We start from the raw sequence: 25,633 nt of genomic DNA, 5'->3' as shown, positions 1-25,633 counted from the left end.
TGTTTTGATTGGGCAAAAGTGGGGTGCTTCCACGAAAGAAAGGGCCTCATTTATGAGAAATGACGTATCGCTGCGTGAAAGCAGCGATGCGTCACTTCTCAGTGCGCACTCCTTGCGACATACCTGATGCGTCATATTTAATGTATGACGCATCATGTCGCAAGGAGTTACAGAAACGTCAGTATTTCTGACGTATCTGTAGGCGCAAAAGTGACGCATTGCTGGAAGGTGTCACAAAAGTGACGCAACTCCAGCAATGCGTCCTTTCACATGGGGCAAGCCCCATGTGAAAGGGCCTGCGTCAGTCTTATGCCTGCTGTGAGGCAGGCGCAAGATTTTGACGCAACAGCATCCTAGAAGTGCCGCAGTGAATGCCCCCCTGCATACATTATACCTGACGCAGGTATAATGTAGCGCAGGGGTTTACAAAGTGACACATCTGCTTAGATGCGTCACTTTGTAAATAGTGCGCAACAGGAGGCAAGTTTTACGCCGCCGAAGCGACACAAAAAGTGACGCATCAAAAGCGCAAAACTGACGCAAGGCCTGATAAATGAGGCCCAAAGTGCTTACCCTCCCACAGCAGTGAATATTTCGTTTGTTACACAGCTGCCTAAGCCCGTAGCAGTATTACTTCCTTGAAATGTCAAGGCAAGTGGGCACACACATGTAATGCTGTTAAAGTGTCTTAGATAAGTATGTATTTTACAGAGTTTTTTTTGTCTAGCAGCAGCAGAAATGTGAGGAGGGCAGTCATGTATTGCTGTTTTCTAGTCCCAGCACCACCCCTTCCATCATTAACTTAAGACTTGTTTTGACAGCAGTATGGGAGGCCCAGGTCTACAAATGAGGTTCACTCATCTTTTTTTAAGTTATCGCACATGTTCACCTTGTTTTTTCAACAAAAAAAAAAGTATTATTGCAAAAATATACGTGTGTCAGGAACCAGAAACTGTAAACAGATCAATATAAAGGTCACATCTAAGGGGCAGCACAGATCTGTACAGAGCAATTCTATTTGCACAGACTTGTATTGCTTGTGCATAATGCATTGGTCACCTAAACACCGAGGGCCTCATTTATGAGAAGTGGCGCATCGCTGCGTGAAAGCAGTGATGCGTCATTTCTCAGTGCGCCCTCCTTGCAACATAATTGATGCGTCATATTTAGTGTATATTGTAAATGGGGCTTGCCCATATTTCACATGGGCAAGCCCCATGTGAAAGGGCCTGCATCAGTCTTACGCCTGCTGTGAGGCAGGTGTAAGATATTGACGCATTTGCGTCCTAGAAGTGGCACAGTGAAATCTTATAGATTTCACTGCGTCACTTCTATGACGCTTTCTTGCGTCAGAATGCCCCCCCCTGCATACATTATACCTGGCGCAGGTATAATGTAGCGCAGGGGTTTACAAAGTGACACATCTACCTAGATGCGTCACTTTGTATATATGGTGCAACAAGGCACATTTTTTACACCGCTGGCGCATCACAAAAAGTGCCGCACCAGCAGCGTAAAAGTGATGCACGGCCTCATAAATAAGGCCCCATGTGTGGGGACCGGGACCGATTGGGCAGAGTATCAATCGAAGCACACTCACCCACCCCTTCTCATTTAATAATTTATTAGTGCATAGTGTGTTTAAGTGGATTATTCAGATTAATTTAATTAAACAATTCAAATTATCAATGTTTTACTGCATCTAGAACACTCCCCAGCAGCTGCCACCCCTCGGCATTGGGTTGCAAAAATCTCCTCTGAGGGTCCCATGTGTTTGCACTGCTTCACCTGCCCTATGCATCTGATCATAATGTTCTTGACATAGCCTGTGACACATTAGGAAGGGGGTGTTAAACGTAGGTCCAGGTGGGCAGGATCCATGTGAGAGTTACAGGTTGTAAATGAGTTCAGATTATAATCAGTGTATGTAAATGTATCTTACATAGATATCCTGATATATATGGCCTGGATCCCGCCCACCTGGACCCATGTTGAATTCACCTGCACCATAGTAAAGCTGTCATGATTGACACTGTATGTCATTGCTCATGTTGGGACCCACTTTTCACCTGGCTCCTTGCATGTTGTGTTTTTCAGTGCTTGGTTGAAAGACACTGTCGATCCAGTGATTGGCCAACTGGACCTGCGCATCACATCCGTGACGGGGTTGAACATCCGTCCACCATATGCCGAGTATCTACAAGTGGTGAATTATGGGATAGGCGGGCACTATGAGCCCCATTTTGACCATGCGACGGTAAGTAGCCGCCTGCAAATGAGCAAAACACTAAATGGTATCTGAAGAAGCACTAAAACAATGGACAGAAAGAGAGGGATGTTGTCCCTTCCCTATTCTTTATCTCAATTTGCACAAGTGGTTTCCTGTGCTTGGCACTTAATTCTCAACACCGGCACTAATGACAGTCTACTAAACGGTGGCGCTGTCTGTCTAATTTTGAGATGAGCACAACAACAGTGTTTAATAATTTAATATGCATTAAAAATGAATAATTCCTTCCGTCCACACCATTCTTATAGCTTTGGGGACCTGAAATAGGCTGAGTTGTCACACTTGTAGGAGTGTGAAGGTTAGTAGTTCTGCTGGTACTGTCATTGGCGATTTTGGTAAGGGCAGTGGGTGGTGCAAGCTGCAATGACACTTTTGGGAAGGGCCCTGACACTTACATTTTGTACAAATTAAAACGCTGCTTCATCTGCATTCCCCTCTGGACACAAGCCAATCAGTGATGGAGTTGGAGAAAGTCAGCCGATTCAGGGCTGGGCGTTCCCCGGAATCCTCAGTCCGTCAAGCGCTGCACGAAGCCTCGATGAAGCAGAGCACAAAGTTCTTGTAGGCACATAAATGATTTCAGCTACGGAACAATGGCACTGGGAACTGTGTCAGACACTGAAGGATTGGAAGATTTTATGAATTTATTTTCTCCTGTAAAACCTATGGCATTTGAGTCAATCTATTAAAACAGTGCTCTGTATACCACGGTCCCACTAAAAAGAATTCTCAATCCTCACAGAGGATTTTTTAATTTAAAAAAAAATGTATTTGCAGAGTTTTATATAGCGCTGGCTAGACCCAGAGGTATCAGAGCACTTTACATGAGGATCAGCGAGTTACAGGTTACAAAGTTACATCAGTTACACAGAGCCAAGTATAAACAAAGAGAAAAACAGTGATAACACAATAACAACAGTTATTAGTGCATAGCATACATAGCCAGGACACACAGCTAATGGGGAATGGAAGGTAGAGGGGGATTGGTAAAAAAGGGGTAAGGAATGCAGAAAGTGTCAGGCAGACCGGCAAGGGGAAAGTACGTCAGGGGGACAAAGCAGTCAAGTGAGAGACAGACAAACTGGCTGGGGACCAAAGGTCCAAAACAACCTGAGTAAAGGTGAAAGTATAAGAAGAGAGGGGTGTGGGAGGCCAATAGGGGGGGGGGGGGTAGACTAGTGGAAAGGTCAATTCAGGCAACACAGAGTAGTCCAGCAGGAATGAGGATCGGACGAAAACATCAAGATGGAGGACTCACAGGAGCATATAGCAGTATCACAAAATGGCGGGAGATACAAAAGTCAATCCAAAAACCATAAAGGTAGCTGACTCAATGGCACAACGCAGGGCTAGAAAAGGGAGGCAGCCATAGGATAACGGAGGGAGGGCGGGGGAAGAAAGGAAAAACACAACAGGGAGACGATGAAGAAATATGTCTAATGTCCGGCTGATCTCCCTCCACAACTCCCTGAAAGTGTCGTAGTCACTCATTCAGAGGGATAGGTGCCTGATATTGAGGTCACTTCTAGTTCTGCCTCTAGCGCCCAGTCCAGCCCTACAAGTCCTTGTATAAAGATGAGAGGAGATGTGTTGGATGGAAGTCTGACTTGGAATATTCGATGCGCCACATTTATTCCTTCTCGTTTATTCGCTGTAGTCTGAACATGTTCACCTATTGTCCTCCCTAATAATGAACAATTTCTATCTCAATACAGTCATTGACAAGCCCGGTCTACAGAACAAACGCTGGGAACAGGGTCGCAACCTTTATGATTTACGTAAGTATGGTACATGGGCATTACTCCTTGGAGCAAAGTAAAAAAAAAAATTTCGAGTTAGTGTTTCCAAATGAAATTATGTTTCTTCACACACATTCATTCCGTTCACCCTTGTAAACCCTATTCTGCAAAATTATTACCCTTACCTTCTCTGTAGAAACTTCACCAGCTAATCCTTAGAGGAATTTGTGCAAAGAAATACACAATATTCTGAATTTAACAGCTTGGGACAGAGTAAAAAGTGCTGTACTAAGGTGTTATCACCAGTGCATAATTTGAGCTGGTGGTTTCTGGTGCTTGGTACTGGTACTTCACCGGCACTTATGACTGTCTGCCACAAGGTGGCGACGCCTGGCTAATTTAGAGATGAGCACAAAAGTTAATTATTAATTCAGCATAAATTAAAAATGACCATAACCTCCAGCCCAAGCCATTATTTTAGCTTTGGGTCTTGACTAGTCCAAATTGTCACACTTGTAGGAGTGTGATGGTTATTAGTTGTATTTTTGCTATCATTTGTAGCAAGGCAGGTGCAATGTGTGTTGCAAGCTTCAGTGGCCTCCTGACGAGAGCCCTGGCACTTCTTCTTTTGCAAATTAAGCACTAGTTAACACTCATTGTGAGGTGTGAAACTCAGAATGGTGATGTGATACCGCCCCTAAAAAATACCTCACCATGAGATATCAGTATTTACCTGTGGCAGAAATAAAGCACCTAATTACAGGCATGAGAGAGAGGATCTTCAAATGCAGGAATTAACCCCAATTGATGATTGTGGTCTTGTGTGTGATGTTCCCTACTGCAAGGAGCAGTGCAGGAGTTAATTTCACCTGCACAATCAAAGGAGCAGAACCATTGTGACCTAATGTTTAAAAGTCAAAACACACTATCATCATTTACCCAGTTATGGCTAAGATGCTGCCATAATATGCCTGGTTTGTGTCACCTTCTCCCTCCTCACCTGTCTAATGGTGCTTCACTTTCATGTCTAAAGGAAGGCAGTTGTCAGAGTCCCAGGCTCTAGCTCCACTGGTCAGAGGACTGTATTTAATAGAACAGAGAATGCCAGGCCACCTCCTAATTGATATACTGATCACCTATTGTAGTTTGGTTCTCACTTTGCATATCAGGAACATGTGGACAGTTTGGCCTCCAGGTATGAAGTTTGCTTACATTTTATAACTTTTCATTTTGTATTTTTCTCTTGATGTTTTAGCTTAGCTCAGTAGAAGTTGGAGGATCCACAGCCTTCGTCTATGCTAACTTCAGTGTTCCGGTCATAAAGGTACGCTGCTGCTGTTCTCTGAGAAGGTCCCAATCTCCTGCATGAATTATCCCTGCAACATACATTCAACATGTTGAAAAAATGTCAGTGTATTGTTTTTTTGCAAAAACAATTGTTGTTCATGTTATATCATCAACAACAAAAAAAGGTTTTATAAACTTTTTTCCAAAACTGTTTCAATCAATCAATCAATCGAGGATTTATAAAGTGCAGCAAATCACCTGTGAGGGTCTCAGGGCACTGGAACTGGTAACTGCTTCGTGGGGATCTGTTCAATCAATGGAAATGTGGGGAAAACAAGGAGAAGGCACTAAAAAACTGGGGAAACAACAATGAGAAAACAGTGAAAATGAGGGAAAAGCAAGTAGAAGGCACTCAAAAACGGGAAAAACAAGGAGAAAGCAGTGAGAACAATGGAAAAGCAAGTAGAAGGCACTCAAAAATAGGGGGAAAAGCAGGGAGAAAGCAGTCAAAAACAGGGCAAAAGCAAGGAGAAGAGAGGAGCAAGAGTGACGCAGCAGGACCTGGTAAGTTGACATATGATGGAAACTCTTGCTTTGTGACTTCAACCACGTGGAGACCACTGGTTCTAGTGTCTCCTATGGCATATATTGCTTTTTTTTCAGTAGCACTCACATGTTCACACATGTTTTTATTTCTACTTAGATACCCTTTCCCAGACCAAGTATCTGAGCAAATAGTTTTGGCTTCAAATCTGACTTTTAGTTCTACTCTGATTGATTTCCTGTTTGCCATCCTAAATCGAAAAGCTTTGGAGGTCTTAGTTAAAATACGGTCCCACAATCCTTGTCATGGGGGTAGTGTTGCCAGCTGCTCTAAGATATGAATGACAACCTGTGTTTTTATCATAGTAGACTTTGTTGAGGCTTAGAGGAGTATGATATAGCCAACCATTATAAAAGTATTCAATATAAAAAAGGTGTGAGGCCCTTAGCACATTTTTTGCTCATATTGTAATTTAATCCCATGCGGGTACATCGACCTCTTCACCTAACTTTTCCTGCCATTTATATAAAATATTAAGATCACTTTCAACGTTTGAGGAATGCAGTGATTTTGTGAAATGCGCTTCTGTGCAATTATTGTAGTATTTATAAAATATCATTTCAACTGAAATTTTAGTGATTGTCAATACCAAAGTCATTCCTTATATCTACTGGGAGAATTCACTGTTGACTCCTTAATTAATTACCTGTCATTAACCCTGATTTCATATTTTTTCTTTGATACATCCCATCATACAAAGGGCCATATGTATCATCAACCTGATTTGCGATTCTCAAATAGCGATTTTTAAGAAATCGCTATTTGAGAATCGCAAATAGGTATGTATGTGCAAAATCAAATTTTTTTGGTGATTTCTTAAAATTCCTTAATTGCGATTAGCAAATTGCGAATCGCAATTAAGGAATAGTTTCCCATTCATTTCTATGGGCCAGGAGGCCCAAAGGAATGAATGGGAAGTTATTCTTAATTTGCAATTTGCAATTTGCTAATCGCAAATTGAGAATAATTTCAAGGGTGCAGGGGTGTCCAAAGGACACCCTGTTGCACCCCTGAAATATGCATGGGTGCACATGTGGCGCACATACATGCCCTAAGGGCATCTATGTGCGTCACATGGCACTTTGAAAAATGCAAACATTTGCATTTTTCAAGGAATTCGCAACTTACCACCAACTAGAAGTTGGTGGTAATTTGCGATTCCTTAAGGACATTTTGCAAATTTTTTTTGCTTCATACATTGCATTTAAGGAATCGCAAAATTTGCGATTCCTTAAATGCAATTGCAAAATAAGGAATCGCAAATTTTGCGATTCTTTGTTTTGCACCAGATTTTGCTTTATACATACCATTTAGCAAATTCGCATTCGCAAAGGCCGAAATTCTGTGAATTTCGGCCTTTGCGAATGCGAATTTGCTTGATACATATGGCCCAAAGTTTCCAGAAAAGGCAGATTTTTGATTATTTTTTAAAAATTGGCAAATAATGCTAATCTTTATTTAATGTTGTTATGGATTTACAGGGAAGTATTTCTATAACATATATAAATATATATGTATAAATAAATGGAATATCCCTACATTAGAGTGCAGATATCGCTGTGTATTTTGAGAAGTCAGTGTTGATTTAATGGCGTCAGCGGTGACGTCCCCATCTGCACCACCAGCGATCAGGAGCAAATAGGCAAAACCGCATCTCAGTGAGGTCACGACGAGTGAAGCCAGTCTGCCCCGAAGCACAAATCAACATCAAAGGTGAATGGAGCACCCGCGAAGGTGGGTCTCTCCCACGGGATCAGCGTTTGGCTACCATAGTTGTCATACATAAAGAGGGGAAGCCACGGAATAAATGTGTGTCGTATCGTCCGATTTCATTGTTGAACGCCGAGCCAAAAATTCTTGCTAAGTTGTTAGCTACTAGACTAATCACGGTTATTGGCGATCTAGTTCATCCAGATCAATCTGGTTTTATCCCGCACCGGAATACGGCAATGAATCTTCGGAGGCTGCATGGTGTTATTGCTAGGGCGGCGACGCTGCGTGAATCGGCCATTTTGGCGTCTTTGGACGCCACTATGGCGTTCGATACTGTGAAATGGGCGTATTTATGGGCGGTGCTGACTAAATTTGGTATCGGCTCGCAGTTTATTGGCTGGGTGCGGCTTCTTTTTGCGGATCCCCTCGCTCAGGTAGTTGTAAATGGCCGCGTTTCTGCAACGTTTAGTCTCGGGCGAGGTACCCGTCAGGGTTGCCCGCTGTCTCCTCTCCTATTTGCTCTGGCGCTTGAACCTCTGGCTGCGTGGATCCGTTGGGAACCCTCTATAAAGGGTATTTATTGGTCCCCGGAACACGAGGATCGTATCTCCTTATATGCGGATGACATCCTTTTGTACCTGACCTCTCCCAGAAAGTCCCTGATAGTATTATGCGATGTTTTGATTTCCTTCGGTAAGAACTCTGGTCTGATTGTCAACTGGGCGAAATCTTCTCTTTCTGGACTTAGTGGAGATGTACCGGTTTTGCCGCGTGGATGTCCTATCCAGATCGCACAGGAGGGGTTTAAATATCTTGGTATTATTATTTCAATGGACCCCTTGATCCGGTATGAGAAAAATCTCCTTCCCCCTTTGGAGCGGCTGCGGCGAGAAGTGACGAATTGGAGGAAACGTACCCGTTTCGTTACTCGGGCGTGCGGCCCTTTTTAAGATGATGTCCCTTCCTCGTTTTTTGTACGCCCTGCAAAATACCCTTGATTTGGTTCCCAGTAGCTACTTCCGTATAGTTGAGGGTCTGCAGAGGAAACTCCTGTGGGATGGTAGGCCCCGGATTGCGCTCGTCAAATTGACTCTCCCCTGGTGCTCTTCCCGATATCAAACGGTACTATTGGGCGTCGCATTGGGGGCCATCAACCATGGTACGTATTGCCCCGGGCCAAACCCAGGTTTTGCTATGGACAGGTGGTTGCTCCCTGGAGGTAATTATTATAGGGCATTATACTCCAGATCGGTTGTGAGGTCTCTGACGGGGCCGACGCGGACAGCGGTGCGGGTTTGGCAGGACGCAACCATCGCGTTGGGGTGGAAAGATCGCTTGACTTTGGCGACCCCGCTTTTTGGCTCAGATCGGCTTGGTAGGCTGTGGAACACGAAGGGATTTGATAAGTGGGACCTCATTGGTATTTCCAGGGTGGGGGATATCTGGGTTAAGGGGCAAGTGAAGTCTTTTGTAGCCCTTTAGGCTGAGTTCAAGCTGGGAGGAACGGAGTACTTCCGTTATGCGCAGATCCGTCATGCCCTCGATTCGGTCTTCCCTAAGGGGGTGAAGATACCTGAGTCTACCCCACTGGAGGACCGTGTTCTGGATGGCTATGTACCGGATAGTACCATCTCCCTAGTGTATAAAAAACTGATCAACCATAGAGCAGACCTTTTGTTGCTACTGCGAGATCAATGGACCCGTGACGGTCTGGAACTAGATGATGAAGATTGGCAATCTGCGATCTCCTCACCGAAGGAGGTCGCGATTCCAGCTCGCCTGAGGCTGGTCCAACTCAAAATATTACATAGAGTATATGTCACTGGTCCCCGCTTGGTCCAGATGGGTTTTTCTGAGGAGGGTCTGTGTAGGCGGGGTTGTGGCCAGCTGGCCACGTTTATGCACATCATCTGGGAGTGTGGGAAAGTGGCTGATTATTGGTGCAGGGTCCACAGGGTGCTTCAGGAAGTTACGGGTGCGGCACTTTTGCCTGAAGCCAGGCGATGCCTGTTAAATGTTTGGGAGCCCACTGATCATACTGTAGCCGGGACGCAATGGGTAACCTTGGGAATGATGATTGCTAAACGCAATATTGCACAATTGTGGGGATCCCAGCGGCCTCCTACTATTGAGGGTTGGATAGACGACATGGATTGGTGTATGTTCAGGGAAAAGACTGTATACGTGGCTCGAGGTCATCCCCGAAAGTGGCATGAAATCTGGGCACCCTGGAATCGCTATAGAGGAGATATCTGTGTACCACCTGAGACTGTTGTATTTGATCCCCCAATTTCCCCCTGACCTTGACTGCAAAGTATATTTGATGCCTCTTACTACTTCTTCCTCTCCCCTCCCCCCCCAATCATATTCCCCTTTTATATTGTGGTCTGTGTACTGATGGTCCACCCTTGTACAGTCTATTTGCTTTGTGTACTTTATTGATGCCTTGCTGTTTTCTTTGTTTATTTTTTAATAAAAAGAAATATAAAAAAAATATATATTCGGGTAAGAAACCCAGGGTCATTAGGGCTCTCCAAGCACTGATCCAAGAAAATTGTTTGATCGACCTGTGGTTTCGGCATAATAAAAATCAAGATGGCTACAAAAAACAAAACAAAAAAGGTGAATGGAGCAAAGGTTGAGAGAGTCATTGTATCGTATGTTAGCACCTAGTACTTGAGACCGGCCCGACCTTGTGTACATCAAAGTGCTTCAGAGCTGGGCACTACAACCCATTGAGCGAAGTGGTGGAATGTGGGGCTATGCAACATTAGTTGGCTGTTTATTTTACCGAAGAGGCACGGACTGAAATTGAAACTGTCAGCAGTAAAAAAAAGAGGGGTGCCGATTTTGTTTTTAAAAGTGACATTTTTTGCACAAAACGTACTCAACATTAACTGGCTTCTCGTTGGGAATATTAAAAAGACATTTGTCAAGTTCCGACCACATTGAAACAGGGAGGTAGCCCTTTAGCATTACCACAAGGTTAAAATTGATTGAACGCATGTGCACGTATAAAAAGCAATTTACGGTGCGCTTTTGCAGTTGTATTCACTGAAAAAAACAAAGGTTACAGGGACCTTATAGTTAGGTTCACATTTTGCAGGCACAAAACCATAGAAATTCAACAATTATTGTTACCTCAGCTAACTATAACTTACACCCCCGCAGTGCACTGATTATGACCTCACATAATATATCACCATTGACATGGTCAATGACATCACTCATGACATCACTGATTACATCTGAAAAGACATCACTGATGACATCATCCAGTGAGTGTGAGTGTTGTGTTTCATAAAGATTTTTTTCATTTAAAGATATATACTAAGCTACTACATTAGTATACATTCTGTACTACTAATGAGTGAAACTATTTCTAACATATGTTATCTGGCTGGCTGTGTGACTCTGTATCAGTGTATGAGTGGGGGTTGGAGTTAGTGGGTGTATTAGTGGCTGCATGTGTCTGTGAGTGGGTGTGTGAGTGTCTGGACTGTGAGTGGGTGTGTCAGTGGAACTGTTGGTCTGTGAATGGGTGTGTGAGTGGTTTTCTAGGTGTATGAGTGGGTGTTTGAGTAGCTGTATTTGTGTGTGAGTGTGTGTATATGAGTGGCGTTATGGGTGTGCGAATGGGTGTCTCAGTGGCTGTATGGGTCTCTTAGTGGGTGTGTGAGTGGGTTATGTGTCTCTGACTATGTGTGTGTTTGTCTATATGGTTCTGTGAGTGTGTATGAGTGGCTGTATGGGTGTGTGAGTGGATGTGTAAGTGGCTGTATGAGTGATTGAATAGCTGTGTGACTGGCTATATGGATGAGTGAATTAGTTTGTGAGTGGTTGTATGGGTCAGTGAATTGGTGTGTAAAGGGCTGTATTGGGTGAGTGTGAGATGTGTGAGTAGCTATATGGGGCAGGGAGTGGCTGTGTGAGTGGCTATATTGGTTAGTGAGTGGCTGTGAGAGCGGCTGAATGGGTGAGGGACTGGATGTTTCGGTGGCTGTATGGATGAGTGAGTGGGTGTGTCTGTGGCTATATGGGTGAGTGGTACGTGTGTGAGTGGTTGTATGGGTGAGTGGATGTGTGAGTGACTATATGAGTTAATGAGAGTTGGTGTGTGAGTGACTGTATGGGTGAGTGACTGGGTACATGAGTGTTTGTATGGGTGAGTGAGTGTGTGAGTGGTCTGCAGGTCTGTGAGTGTGTGAGTGGTCCTGTTGAAGATGTCATCAGGGATGTCATCCGTGATATAATGTGAGATGTCATTAGTGATGTAATGAGTGATGTTTTTGATGATGTCATTAGTGATGTAATATGTGAGCTCATAAGCAGTGCACTGCAGGGGCGTAAGTTATAGTTAGCTCAGGTAACTAAAACTGCTGCGTTTCTATGGTTTCGTGAGTGTAAGATGTGAGCCTAACTATAACGTCCATGTAAACTTTGTTTTTTTCAGTGAATTTCGAAGTTTTTTATATTATGTTTCCTAACTATAATGTCTCTGTAACCTCTGTGTGTTTAAGTGAATTTCTAAGGTTTTTTTATTCTATTTCCTAATTATAACATCCCAGTAATCTTTGTGTTTTTTCAGTGAATTTATAAGGTTTTTTAAATGTAATTTTCCAAACTATAGCATTCCTGTAACCTTTGGTTTCTTAGTGTACTTGTATGTATTTTTTATTTCCAAGTTTTTTTATAGTGCAAAGTTTACTAATAATTAATTTGTAAGTTGCACTATTTTTTTCTGTGGGAGCGTGTGTGTCTTAGTGGGTCTGTGAGTGGGTGTGTGGGTGTCTGTGGGGGTGTCTGAGTGGGTGTGTGAGTGAGTGTTTGTGTGGGTCTGTGAGTGGGTGTGTGAGTGCCAGCATAGATTTGTGAGTGGGTTTTCAAGTGTCTGTGTGTGACTGTGAGGGGGTATGTGAGTGTCTGTGGGTCTGTGAATTGGTCAGTAAATGTCTGAATGGTGCAGAATGTGATCACTACTGTTGTGCCTTGAATGAAAGTTGCAGAATGTGATCACTACTATTGTATCTGGACTAAATGGTGCAGGGTTTGATCACTACACTGGTGTCTGAACTGAATGGTGCAGAATGTTACCACAACAGTTGTGTGTGGACCGAATAGTGCACGGTGTGATCTCTAGACTGGTGTGTGGACCAAATAGTGCACGGTGTGATCTCTGCAATGGTGCATGGTCTGAAGGATGATAAATATGCTCACTACACTGGTGTCTGGATTAAACACTGCAGAATGTTGATAGGGCAGGCCAAGGGATTGCCCTGGTCTTGACAGAGCACAGAGGCAGCTGCTGGGATTAAATGTGCCATGCACTGTTTAAGTTTCACACCTGCCCTGGCACACAACGTGCCATCAAGTGCCAAGTATGAGTCACAGCATCAAAATGGCAGCATCTCTAGCATGGCACTTGTGAAACATACCACTCTCATTGCAAACAGCCAAAATCATCATAGATACCATTCTGGGTCAGCCAGCTCGGCCTTTTATCCTGTGGTTTAAGAAATGAGCACCATTGAATGAGGCAACAGGGACCACCTACTGTAGCACCCAGAAATGTTTAGTAACTGCTGGAAACTTGAACATTTGGGAATCCTAACTGCCTCCTCTCATGTGCCACCCTTGTCCCCTTCATCCAGGGGTAGCAGGTTTATGGGAGCTCAGGTGTAAACAAGCCATCTTCTCCCCAAGAGCACTGGGGTCCAAAGAAGGAGAGGCGTGTAAACAAGATCAGGAATCTCAGTGATGTAAGGCAAAGGACTTAGTGTGAATCGCATACATTTTAGTAACAACATAGGGTACATCATACCAGTGTGCCTAATATGGTCATTTATGAACTTCCAACCATATTTCTAGAGGCGCCGCTAGATCGAGCTCCAGGAGTCTCCATCAAGGCTTCCCCATAATGGCAAAACCCTACAAGTGCCGCCCCATGCCACAAAACACATGTTGGCTAAAAGCGATTGGCCAAGAGGCCCGAAATAAACAATGAAAGGAACTTCAGATGTTTCAAGATTTAATATTGAACCGTTATTTGAATTTCTTGAGTGTGTTTGAGGTTGTGTGACCCTACACGTTCCCATGGACCTTAGGCTGACCCAGAGCCCTCTGCAGCCACTGGGTTGCATTTCCTTAATTTAGGCAATATGTGCCTTCACAACGCCTCCCCCGGTCAGACGCTAGAGGCACCAACTTTAGGGCCACATGGTGAGACCTCAGGAACTCACCGGCACTGCCCGCGAAGAAGCGTGGGACAGCTTGACAGTTTCCAGGTGTGGGTGCCCGTCAAGGCACTGGGAGACGGCGGCCTCGCCCACAGTGTTCACTGTCCCTGGAACACAGTGTTGTGGTCATGCCCCTCAGGCCGGGGCGGGAAGTAAGTGCAGGCTCCCAATTTTGCCCTGCGCAAACACTTGCCACACAGGCGCCTTGCTGAAGGGGGTTCCTGAGGTGCTGCAGCAAAGCTGCACAGCCGCTTGCTCAAGGGGGATGCACAAAAGGGGGTTCCTAAGGTGCGACACCAGGAACCAAGGAGAACTGCTGATTCTTCGTGGGGCACTCACCTCATTGTAACAGCAGGGGCCTGAGGAATGAGAAACAATCCACAAACACTGATATTGTCCGGGGGAAAGCACGCCACACGCACCACTCCTAGGTGGGTCCCGCAATGCATGATCAAACTTTCCCTCAAAGTGGCTTGGCATCCAGGGGCGTAGCTAGAGCTTGTGGCGCCCGGGGCTATCCCTCAGATGAACGCCCCCTGGGGGGGGGGTGCTGGGGAACTATGACGGTGAGTACACTGGATACTACGCCCTCCTAGCTGTCCTGCCTGCAGATGCCTAGGACTCACACAGTTTGCGAGGGGGGTGGGCTAAAAAGATTAGCATAAGCAGCATTAACAGTATGGTACTGGATATACCGCTCAAGTACGTACACCCCTGGCGAGGGCTCTAAGCATCACTAACTGCAAAAGTGGTGGTGTAAAACTGCAATTGGGAATGTGATTAGCTTCAAGGACACTGCTTGAGAGCTCTGCTTCCTTTGTGCAACGAAGCCATGTGTACCACCTCTAAAACGTTAAGTGGCTTTTAGACCTACTATACTCTTTAGAATCCGGCATTTATTGACCTCCATTTGAACTTTACTTCACTTCTTCTGAACGCACCTCCGCTTTCCTTCTATGTCCTGCATGACTCTTGTGTATAAATCAATCTAAATGTCATATCTGTAGCTCTAACCCAAACAGTAGCTATTAATTCGAACAGGCATTTCTTTCTCACAAAGCCCCTGCGAAAGGTCACACCCAAGTAACTAATAAACGCAAGGCTAACCCCAAATAACCAATGGAGTTGGCCACTAGTTTAGTGGCATGTTACGTGCCATAAGTCAATTCAAAGCCTTGTCTGGGGTAAGAGCCATATAAATAAGTTTACAATTCAGTTACGGATGTACACACTTCGAAACAAACAGTATTTCTAGTCCTAAAGTCCACCACCATTTGAGAAGGCACCAACTACAATGACTAGAGTAGTCACAACTGATGGACCTTTATTCCAGATATTATGCAGTTACGTAAAATCCCAAGCTGTGATACAAAAAGAGAAATTTACTCTACACACAAGGCCACTGGAATACGAGATTATGCACAATTATGGATTTTCAAGCTTAGAAACGCATCTTAAGGCTATAATTGAATAATATCTGCGCAGGGGAAGGGTTTCCTCCTTAATATCAGTTAAATATGCGTAAAAAACACATTAAGCCGCCTTCATTTGAGCTTTGGCTGTAGCTAGCGCATATTATGCAAAGAAAACAAACTTAAGGGCAGCCTTTAAATTACAAACCTAAAGTATGTCACACCCCATCCTTTTTTTTAATGACTGCATGCGGAGGGTTGGTCCATGAATTATTCATTAAGGGTGCTAAACAGATTGCTTTGTGCAAAGCAAGCAAGTCAGGGAAGCGGTTGGAAAGTCCAGCAAAACGCCCAAACACAACGTCAAGAGCGTATCGCGTAATGCGTCACTGCTAGGTTCTAATCGCGAGCGAGGGCTGGCCAAAAATGTCTTTCAGGGCCGTCATTGGTAGCGAGCGCCACGCACACTACAATATTGACGGCCCTGGACTAGGTGGGGGGGGCAACAACGGTCCAGGAGTCCGAGAGGACACAAACGCGGGATTGAGTTAATCCGCCAGCATAGCTGCCAAGGTTTCAGACTGCTTATGTGTGACATTTTTATAATTTCAGTGTAATTATGAGTGACTTTCTACAACTATGAGTGACACCTTCTAGCAAGCAAAATCAAGCAATGAAGACGAGGTAAATGTATAAATTCAGAACTTACACCCATTTGAGCAATGAGAAACACTAAGAAGATCTTAAAACCGCAGCAACGCACCGGAAATGGAAGGGCACTCTGAGACCCGACTGTACCAAACAGGATGTGAGAGGCCATGCAGCTCTTGCCTGGTTGCTGCATACTTTTCTTTCACCACACACACGGGTCCCGAGTTGGCAGGATTTTGTAAAATTAACATCTTGAGGGTAACAGGTGTCGACAAGACTCGATCAGCTGTTTTCTTTTGATTTATTCCTGCAGGCAGCAGGCCGGCATGATTTTTAATTGAAAAAAAAAACATCCTGGTGCCAGTCAATGACGCCGACCCTTTCTAGGCTGGCTAACACAGTGTACTGCTAATGAGGCAGGGGTCATGACGCTACGTGTGTAGCAGAATTGCTAGCCCTGTCACTGAATCCGATCCGGTGCGAACCGATGGCTTTGTGGCACCAGACAATGTGAGGCCTAGTCAGGTGCATCCAACAGAAAAAATCTAAAAAGTCAGCAGAGCGCTAACAGGCATGATCATGCTGTAGTAGCTCGGGTCGTGTAAAGTCAAGAGACTATTCCTGGAAGAGTTAGTGTAAAGGAATGCTATAACGTTCACTCACAGTATATACTCCAATTGCTATTCAAATCACTGGTCACAGACTAGTTTATAACGTTCACAGTCTTTTTATTAAAACACATATTTGTTAAAATGTAAGTATTGAGTCGATTAGATTCTACTGAAAACATATGAAATAAAAACAGATTAATCTATACACTGGATTAAAAAAGAAACATTTTCACATTAAACTACATATCAAAGGAAAAAGAGTGCATTCTCTAAATCATCAACATAATCCTATCATTAATAAAGAAAGAAGAAACAAAGAATAAAAAGAAGAAACCCCTCATGCAAGTAGAACACCTAATATTATTGCAGGTTATCAGATTCAAAAACCTTTACAGTAATATAGTAGGATTTCCAGTATTACAATATGCAAAATATCAGGAATCCCCTGGGCTTGAATTCTATTTGGAACAAAAGCGTCGACGCGTTTCGGTGTATCGGCCCGTAGATATGGTCACACCTTCATCAGGACAAATCAAGTTCATTTGGGGTCATCTGATTCAGTTAACAGATATCCTTTCTGTGTATGAGAGAAGTATCAGTCAATATATTGTAACCTTTATGAATTGACATGATCTTCAAACTATATTGCCGGAGAACTACAGGTCAATCCATAACATTTTGTTAATTACCTCTGTACGTTCAAATGAACATTTTCTTTTGCAATATTAGCCAACTTGTTCAAGTGATCTCATCACATTTCTTTTATATTGCTTAAATTATCTCATTCTCTGTGAATTCCATAACATGTAACACATCTTCAATTTCTGATCCCTCCATTATAATATAGTCGGTGACCAGTTCTGTTTTTACTGTAGGTCATTCCCTCAGATATACTGACCTTTAATTAAGGATTGTGGTTTTCCGTCACAGTGATGGTCAATTTCCACACACAGCCTGACACTGGATTAGAGCGATTCAATATTAGCTCTGATTAGATCTGATGACAAAATTTGTGAATATATGAGTGACTATTGGTCTGGACTCAAATTGCCTAATTTTTGGTACATAAATATCATAACGGGTTTGGCATTTACCGTTGTTTCGTAAAGCAGATTTGTGGATATAGTTTCCTTAGATCATTAATTAGAAGCCGGATTTTGCAGGTAATGGGTTATATCCTCACTTTGTTCCGTATGGGGGCCCCTGATAACAAACAATGGGGGTAAACAGCTTTAGTTGTACTTCGTTATAGCAGATCTATACGGGACCTAAATGTTTAATCTAATCTATACATACCTTCTATCATTCAGGGTATTCCCTTCCCCGTGATTGTCCTTCTGTTACTGGGCCAACACTCGCCTCTTGATAACGGTTTGTGGGCACTCAAGTATATCTGTGGGGGAAGCGAGTCACATTGTTTACCCATACCGAAAAGTCACCGTGTACCTCATCGTTATGCGCCAACCGTCATCCTACTCTTATTAATTGCCTGATACTATGGAGTTCTGTTTTCAGTTATATTAATTAGAGTTTTTATCGTTTTCTATTCCACCATGTGCATTGTTAAGCAGTTTTGTTTACCGGATGAGTATTATATTTTATGACATACCAGCCCATTCACCTCTACCTCGGTTATTCTTAGCTATGGGGTAGATTTATTATCCTAACATTTTCGGGCTCATTTAATGTTTACCCATCGTGTGTCTTTCCCTCTATTCTAATACATGGCAGCTTGTTTATGTTGTATTGCTATTACTTGTGAACAGCAGGATCGTTCGCGGGTGTTTAACTAGTCCCGTTATTTTAACCTTTCGCCTCTACTATATGTTACTCGTTGTTCGGGCAGTAGATTTTACTTATCTCTAAAACGCCTGTGAACCTACTCTGGTACTATTTTTAAATTAGTTCCCTTCTATGCATTAATCTTAAGTCTGACGTGATAACGAAGCCATTATTTTCTCCTGCTTACCTCTTTGATCTTCATGTAGTAACAGCCACGGGTACGTCCGGTCTTGTATTTTTCCTTTAATCCAATGGGACGTTACCCGGTATCTTATATACACACACACCTGGAGCTAGATATATCACAGCTGTGGGGCAGTATTATTGCTCCCACTCCGCGCATGCGTAAAGAGGAGATCTCTTTCCCATGAGTGTCGCGGCCATTTTGGAAAGGTATATTTTACGATTCACGGATCATGTTGCTCGGGGATGATTACGAGGGGGTTCCTTTAGTGTATTTATTTTGGGACACAATTTTTTCGAGCACTCAGTGATCCTATTCCTATACGTATACATTATACTGTATAATATTTCGGGAAATTACCCGGTTGCACACTCTACATGCCGACGCATGTGCGTAAGAGAGGTGTATATTCCGTAAATACGGCGGCCATTTTAAAGGGGGTTATTTTCTGTTCAGACACTCGTTATCATGAGGGATATTTCATTGAATTACACTGGAGAGGTTCTTTAAATCAAAGAGTCCCATTCCTCCCTAGTGTTCAGCCCGTTTTTGATAGTATTAAACTTTATTATGTACCACTGTTCTTGTTGTTTGCGTCTTTTTGTGCTGTTGCCCATTCTTGTCTGTTCTTTTATTTTTTCAAGTATTACCCATTTTATGTCTGTCTCACTGTGATTCTTTTCTTTCCAGTGGCTTACCAAGGGGGCATTGTCCTTATTCAGTCTAATTGCTGATTTGTGTTCCCCTATTCTAACCCTTAGTTCTCTTCCCGTTTCCCCTATGTAGCCAAGGCCACATGGGCATAGAATCAGATATACCAAGTTTCTACTCCTGCAGTTGTTAAGAGTATTTATCTTATGTTTGATTTCATTAAGGCAAACTGCTTTTGTTACTAGGCACAGGTCACAGACACTACAGGAACCGCACTTATGATTTCCCACCGCCTTAGTTCCCATTAGGGTTTTTTGTCCTTCCACTAAGTCGTCTCTGTATGTGTGTACCAGAGTAGACCGTAAATTTTTATTTTTTCTATATGCGTAAAGTGGCCTGGGGAGTTTAGTTTTCATTCCTTCATTTAGGATTTTCCAGTTATGGTTTATCACATTCTTTATCTGATTAGCAATCCCCGAGAATTGACTTACCATCACAATTTTGTCCATGGCGGAGTCTTTCTCTTTTTTATCTAGCAGACTTTCTCTATTGTAATAGCGAGCTCTTTTTAATGAGTGGTTGATGAGTTTTTTAGGGTACTCCCTCTCCATGAACTTTTGTTTGGTGACTTCCGCATGTCTGTAGAAGTCATGCAGGGAGGTACAATTCCTTCTTAATCGGAGAAACTCTCCGAACGGAATGCTATCTTTTTGGCTTTTGGGGTGGTAACTGTTATAATGTAGAACCGTGTTCCGGTCAGTTTTCTTTTTAAACAGTTCCACCGCAAGCTGATTATTTTCTTCCTTAATGCTAATATCTAAAAAATCTACTTTTCTACTACTGTATGCGGCTGTGAATTTTAGGTTTTCATCCCCTAAATTAATCCAGGTTAAAAACTCTTTTAACGGGGCGTGGCTTAGCGGGCGATCATGGCGGACGTGGCTTGCTAGAGCTTCCGCCGGCCCGACACTTATCCTGGCATTATCCTGGTCCCTGAACCCTACGGAGTGTGCCACGACCGAGGAGACCTGAGCGGACATCGCTGGGAGCCGTCCGGTGCCTGACACGAAGCGCGGAGTCCATCTGGCGCGAAGAGGCGAGTGGGTGAAGCGAGCGGCCTGGTGCCCGCCGGACAGGCCGGGGCCTCAATTTTGGCGTGCCCGGGCCGGACCCGGGGCGGACGGCGCTGCTTCCAGAAGGCGCTCCAGGGCTACCCACTACCGGCGGCCCATTGAGGAGTGCCCTATCTCCCCCCACACTGCCAGCGGTGGGGGCCCGTGCCTCTGTGGGTGCCCTGGTGGAGCTGCGGCATTCCTGCTTCGGCGGAGCCGGGGCCTCGAGTTTGGCGACCCCCGCGCCTCGTGGACCCTTTGATCCTGGGACCCTCCGCTGTTGGCGCCTGCAGCGCCCTGCATCCTTTGGCGCATTCTGCTGCCGGCGGACACGGCGCTCTTCACGGCGGCCGACCGCGGTGCCGGGCAGTCGGTGCGCGCTGCACCCTCCGCCCTCGTGGACCGAGTCGGGCGGGGGCGGCCAGTGCCCGTGACGAGCCGGGGGTGCCGGTGAGATCGGTGTGGCCCGGGCGCCGGCCCGCTGTGGGGACTGCCGAACTGCACGGGAGCAAGTGCAGGACATTGTGCCCCTGTGGACATTGGGGCTCGCTGGTCCCACTGGCATAGATCGGAGGAGTCGGACACCTGGGGAGAGGCTTCCATGCGCTGGGATCTGGCGAGGCTGCATGACTTGAGTCCCTCCCTGTGACCGACGGCTCGGCGACGGCGAGATCCTGAGTGGACTGGTGTGCTTCGGCCGCCCCGGCTGGGGCCTGAGTGGGGGACCCTCGAGCGGTGCGACCCCCCTACAGGTGCGTGCTACTGGTGGGTCGCCTCTGCCGCTGCCGCCATGACCAGGGGCACGGCCGCCACAAAGTCTGGGCCAATCGACAAATTTACCGGCCCCGGTGGAAGTGCTGGAGCGGCTAGTGGGGGTCAGAGTACTGGACCAGACAACGCGGCACTGCTGACAGCCATCAATCAGTCCCGTGATATGTTAGATGCGAAAATTGGAGCGGTGGGAACCGATGTGATGCTTCTGCGCCAGGACCTCCGCAACGCGGTCGCTCGCATAACGGAGACGGAGACCAGAGTCACGACAGTTGAGGGGGATGTTGGCGTCCTTAGGAAGAAGATTGCCGACATGGAACAGACTCAACGAGGCCTGGCACTGCGGGTGGAAGATGCCGAGGGGCGGGCGCGACGGAACAACCTGCGCTTTGTTGGCTTTCCGGAGGACTGTGAGAAAGGGCCCATGGATGTCTTCCTGTCTCGGTGGCTGGAGAGCTGGCTGCCCCCGGACGCCCTGTCGAGCTGCTTTGTGGTGGAGCGCGCGCATCGCACCTTGACGCAGAAACCGCCAGTTGGGGAGCGACCTCGCCCGATCATTGCAAGGCTCCTTAACTTTCACGACAGGGATGTCATCCTCCGGGAAGCGCGGCTCAAGGACACGCTGCTCTATGACAACCACAAGATTATGATATTCCCTGATTACACCAAACTGGTCCACCAGCAGAGGCATTCCTTTCTGGAGGCGAAGGCCAAGTTGCGAGGTCTCAAGATCCAGTATTCGCTACTATATCCGGCTCGCCTCAGGGTGGTCTTCAACTCAAAGACTCTCTTCTTCGATACACCAGAGGCCGTCTTCACTTGGACTGATGAAACTGTCAGGATTCGCCCGCACGTCCAGCCGGGGTTGCACTCCGGGTCGCCACGTGGCTCCTCGACGGACCGGAGCGACCCGCCTGCCAAGGGGAAACGCCATCGCAAATCCCGCTCCCGACGGAGGTCCCTGTCCCGGGATCCCTTGCTGGGGGACACACAACCTGACACAGAATAGCCTGGCGAAGACTCAGGATTGTCGCAGGCCAGGGCTACCTGCTGGCGGCCTCTCGTCGATGTCTCTACCCCGTGGCTGCTGAACTCTGGCCGATGGAGCAGCCGTTGACTGGTGCAGTATTGACTCCTTTCCTGGTGGGGGTGTGGACGCTTGCGGTCCGACACCCCTTGGTTTGTGGTGCCTTACTACTGATGTTGCTGTTTCCCTGGAGTGGGTTCGGGGTGCACTTTATGGGCTGCCTCCTCCGGATGGGGTTGGGGGGTGGTTCTGGGAGTGTGCCTGGTTAGGGTTTTAAAGGGAGTCTAGTTGGGATCCATTGGTATGACTGGCTTTAGACGCTGTGTTTTGGGTCTGAAGTACCGTATACCGCGACAGATGCTTCATTGTTTATTGAGGTATTGGGGTGGGGGAGGGGGGCTCTGGGGTGTTTGGTTGTTGGGGGGTTGGGTTGGGACTAGTGGGGTAGCGGGGGTTGGGAATGTGTTCTGTGGGATGCACGTGTTTCGTATGCAGTCGGCGGCTGGTGGGCTGGGAGTTTGGGTTGGGTTGCGGGGATTGTGGACACGGACCCATTGGGACAATGGCTGACGCCCCACGACTTGTGCCATCTACTGCTCTCATGCGTGTACTGAGTTGGAATGTCCGGGGGCTCCTGGACAAGATCAAACGGGGGGCTGTGCTCCGCTGGGCAAAAAGGGACCTGGCTGACGTGCTCCTCCTCCAGGAAACGCACATGCTGGGTACGAAGGCTCTGAGCCTACAGAGGTTTGGCTTCCACCAGGTGTTTCATGCAGGGTTTGCCAGGGGCTCGAGGGGGTAGCCATCCTGGTTCATAAAAGACTAGCTTATACCCATGAGCGTCAGTGGCTTGATCCGCAGGGCCGGTTTGTGTTTGTGCAAGGGAAGATTGGTGTGGAGCCCGTAATCCTTGGTAGTGTGTATGCCCCTCCCCCGCTGCAGTGGGCCCTTGCGGAGAGACTGTTTACCCTGTGGGCCGAACTTCCCCGTTCTCTGGCGGTAATTGGTGGCGACTGGAACGACGTGTTGGATGTGGCTCTGGACAGGCAGAGGAGGCAGGGGGTCGCGGCTGCGGCCTCGCCTACGAAGCTGAGTGCAATGATTGATGGCCTTGGATGGGTGGATGTGTGGAGACACCTTCATGCAGAGAGACGAGAATACACCTATGTGTCTGCTGTGCATGGCTCCCTTTCACGCTTAGACTGTGTATTTGTACCGGGGACTTTCCTTGATAGAGTAAAGGGGGCGGCGATCCGACCTCGCGGGCTGTCCGACCACTCCCCGGTGGCGGTTCAAATTGACCTTTGCAAGGCGCGCCAACCATTCAGGTGGCGGATGTCTACATGGCACCTGCAGCAACAGGGCTACTCTCGGCACTTGCGCGGCGCGATTGCCCACTACTGGCGGGACAATCTGACGGAGGAAGTTGATGCAGTGACAGTGTGGGAAGCCATGAAACCCACCATGAGGGCTGTCGATATTGCCTGGTGCGCATCTGCCCGCCGGACCCGACAGGAAAGTATCGCCACTGCGGCGGAGAGTGTGGAAAGGCGTGAGGCACGACACAGGGAGGCGGCCGATGATATGACGTTGCGGCTGCTGTTACAAGCACAACGGTCTTACTCCTCGGTCTTGTTGGACGAGGCCCGCCAAGCGTGGCTGGCTACGCGTAGTAGGGTGTACCAGTGGGGCGACAAGTCCTGCACCATGCTCCACCGGTTGTGTCAGCAGACTTTTCAGCCGATCACTTTACCGGGGCTGGTCGACGGCGCGGGGGTGGCAATAACAGACCCCTCGATCCTTGCTGCGAGCTTCGCGCGCTACTACGAGCGTCAGTATGCCCCTCGTGAGAGCCTCTCCCCCGATGGCATTGAGGCTTACCTCGCGGCGGTTCGCCCGCAGGCGGTACCTGACGAGGTCAGCGATGCCCTGGATCTCCCCCTGACAGCTGAGGAATTGGGTGACGCGCTGGGTCAACTCAATACGGGTAAAGCACCTGGGCCTAGTGGGTTCCCCAGTGAATTTTACCGGAAATTCCACCTGCAGCTTGGGCCGCATTACAGGCGGGCTCTGGAACTGGCTCGGGAGCGGGGTAGCCTCCCCCCGGACTGGCGCCACGCCGAGATTGTGGTGTTTCAAAAGCCGGGCAGACCCCCCGAGCGCCGCGAGTCCTACCGACCCATCTCCCTTATTAATTTTGAAGCCAAACTCCTGGCCAAGGCGCTTGCGAATCGCCTGCTTCCCCACATATCGGCCCTTGTCCACCCAGATCAGGCGGGATTCATGCCGCACCGGGCGACGCGACACAACATTCGGCGGGCGCAGGCGGCGATTGACGCGATTGGGACGACTGGGGACCAGGCGGCGCTGTTGTTGGCTGACATAGATAGTGCCTTTGACTCGGTCAGCTGGGCCTACCTCCTTACCCTCCTGCCACTTCTGAACCTGGGTCCGGTTTTCGTCTCCTATGTAAAGCTACTCTATACCGATATCACCGCTTCTGTGCGCGTCTCTGGGGCAATTTCCGCGCGATTCCCCGTGGCCAGGGGCACTCGTCAGGGGTGCCCCCTCTCCCCGTACCTCTTCGCGCTGGCCATGGAACCCATGGCCGCCCGAGTGCGCCAGGACGCGCTTTACCAGGGCTTTGTGTGGGGGTCGGGCCACTCGGACCGCATTGCTCTATATGCGGACGACGTGCTCTTTTTCATGACCGATTTACACCATACAGGACCCCGTGTTCTTGACATAATGCGGGAGTTCGGCCAGGCGTCGGGGCTCTTTCTTAACCCTCGCAAGTCTACCCTGTGGATTCTGGGGGGTGCCTCGGTGAGTTGCCAGTGGGCTGCGTCTCTTCAGGTGGCGGTCGACGGCATGAAGTACCTGGGCGTACACCTCTCGGCCTCGCCTGCTGTGGCATGGGATCGTAACATCCAGCCGGTGTGGGACAGGGTCCAGGTTGATGTTAAGACCTGGACGCGTATGCCCCTCAATATCTATGGCCGGTCGGCTATTTTCAAAATGGTGGCCCTGCCTCGGCTCCTCTACCAACTACAGAATCACCCGTATAAAATAGACCCGCAGTGGTTCCGTGGTGTCAACTCGGTGCTGGGCAGATTTCTGTGGGCCGGGGGTGCCTCTAGGGTGGCACTGCGTACCTGCTTCCTCTCTACCTACTGTGGCGGCTTGGCGTCCGCTGATCTGCTATCGTATTACCAGGCCTCCCATCTTCTAGTGCTCAACGAGTGGTGGTATGGGGATCGTAGCGATCCGGCCTATGCACTGGAACACTCCTTGATGGGCGGTGCCACTCTCCACACTCTGCTGTACTCGGCCAGGCGGAGGAGGGCCTTGCCAAGGGTCACTCAGGTGGTCTTCGCGATCTGGCGGCAGGCTCTGCGCCGCATGGGGTGGTGGGGCAGGCTGACGGCCGAGACGCCACTGTGGCATAACGGTCTACTACCAGAGCTGGCCTCCTTGTCCGGGTTCGGCGGCTGGGACGCGATCGGGATTTCGTCCCTCGGTAATGTCCTCAACGGAACCACGCTTAAGTCCTTTCAGGACCT

General features: G+C 47.3%; 1 protein-coding gene across 1 annotated transcript in view; it reads left to right on the top strand.

Annotated features, from left to right (window-relative positions):
* Positions 1 to 25,633, top strand: part of LOC144773924 (prolyl 4-hydroxylase subunit alpha-3-like) — a 55,016-nt gene that overhangs the window by 14,463 nt on the left and 14,920 nt on the right. Inside the window, exons 5-7 of the mRNA XM_078658983.1 lie at positions 2,098 to 2,257; positions 4,006 to 4,068; positions 5,285 to 5,353. Coding sequence (XP_078515109.1) covers positions 2,098 to 2,257; positions 4,006 to 4,068; positions 5,285 to 5,353 — 292 coding nt within the window. The remainder of the gene's footprint in view (positions 1 to 2,097; positions 2,258 to 4,005; positions 4,069 to 5,284; positions 5,354 to 25,633) is intronic.

This window comes from Lissotriton helveticus, chromosome 8 (genome assembly GCF_964261635.1).
Source record: "Lissotriton helveticus chromosome 8, aLisHel1.1, whole genome shotgun sequence".
In the NCBI taxonomy this organism is placed as follows: Eukaryota; Metazoa; Chordata; class Amphibia; order Caudata; family Salamandridae; genus Lissotriton; species Lissotriton helveticus.
This window is presented reverse-complemented; position numbering and strand designations above follow the sequence as displayed.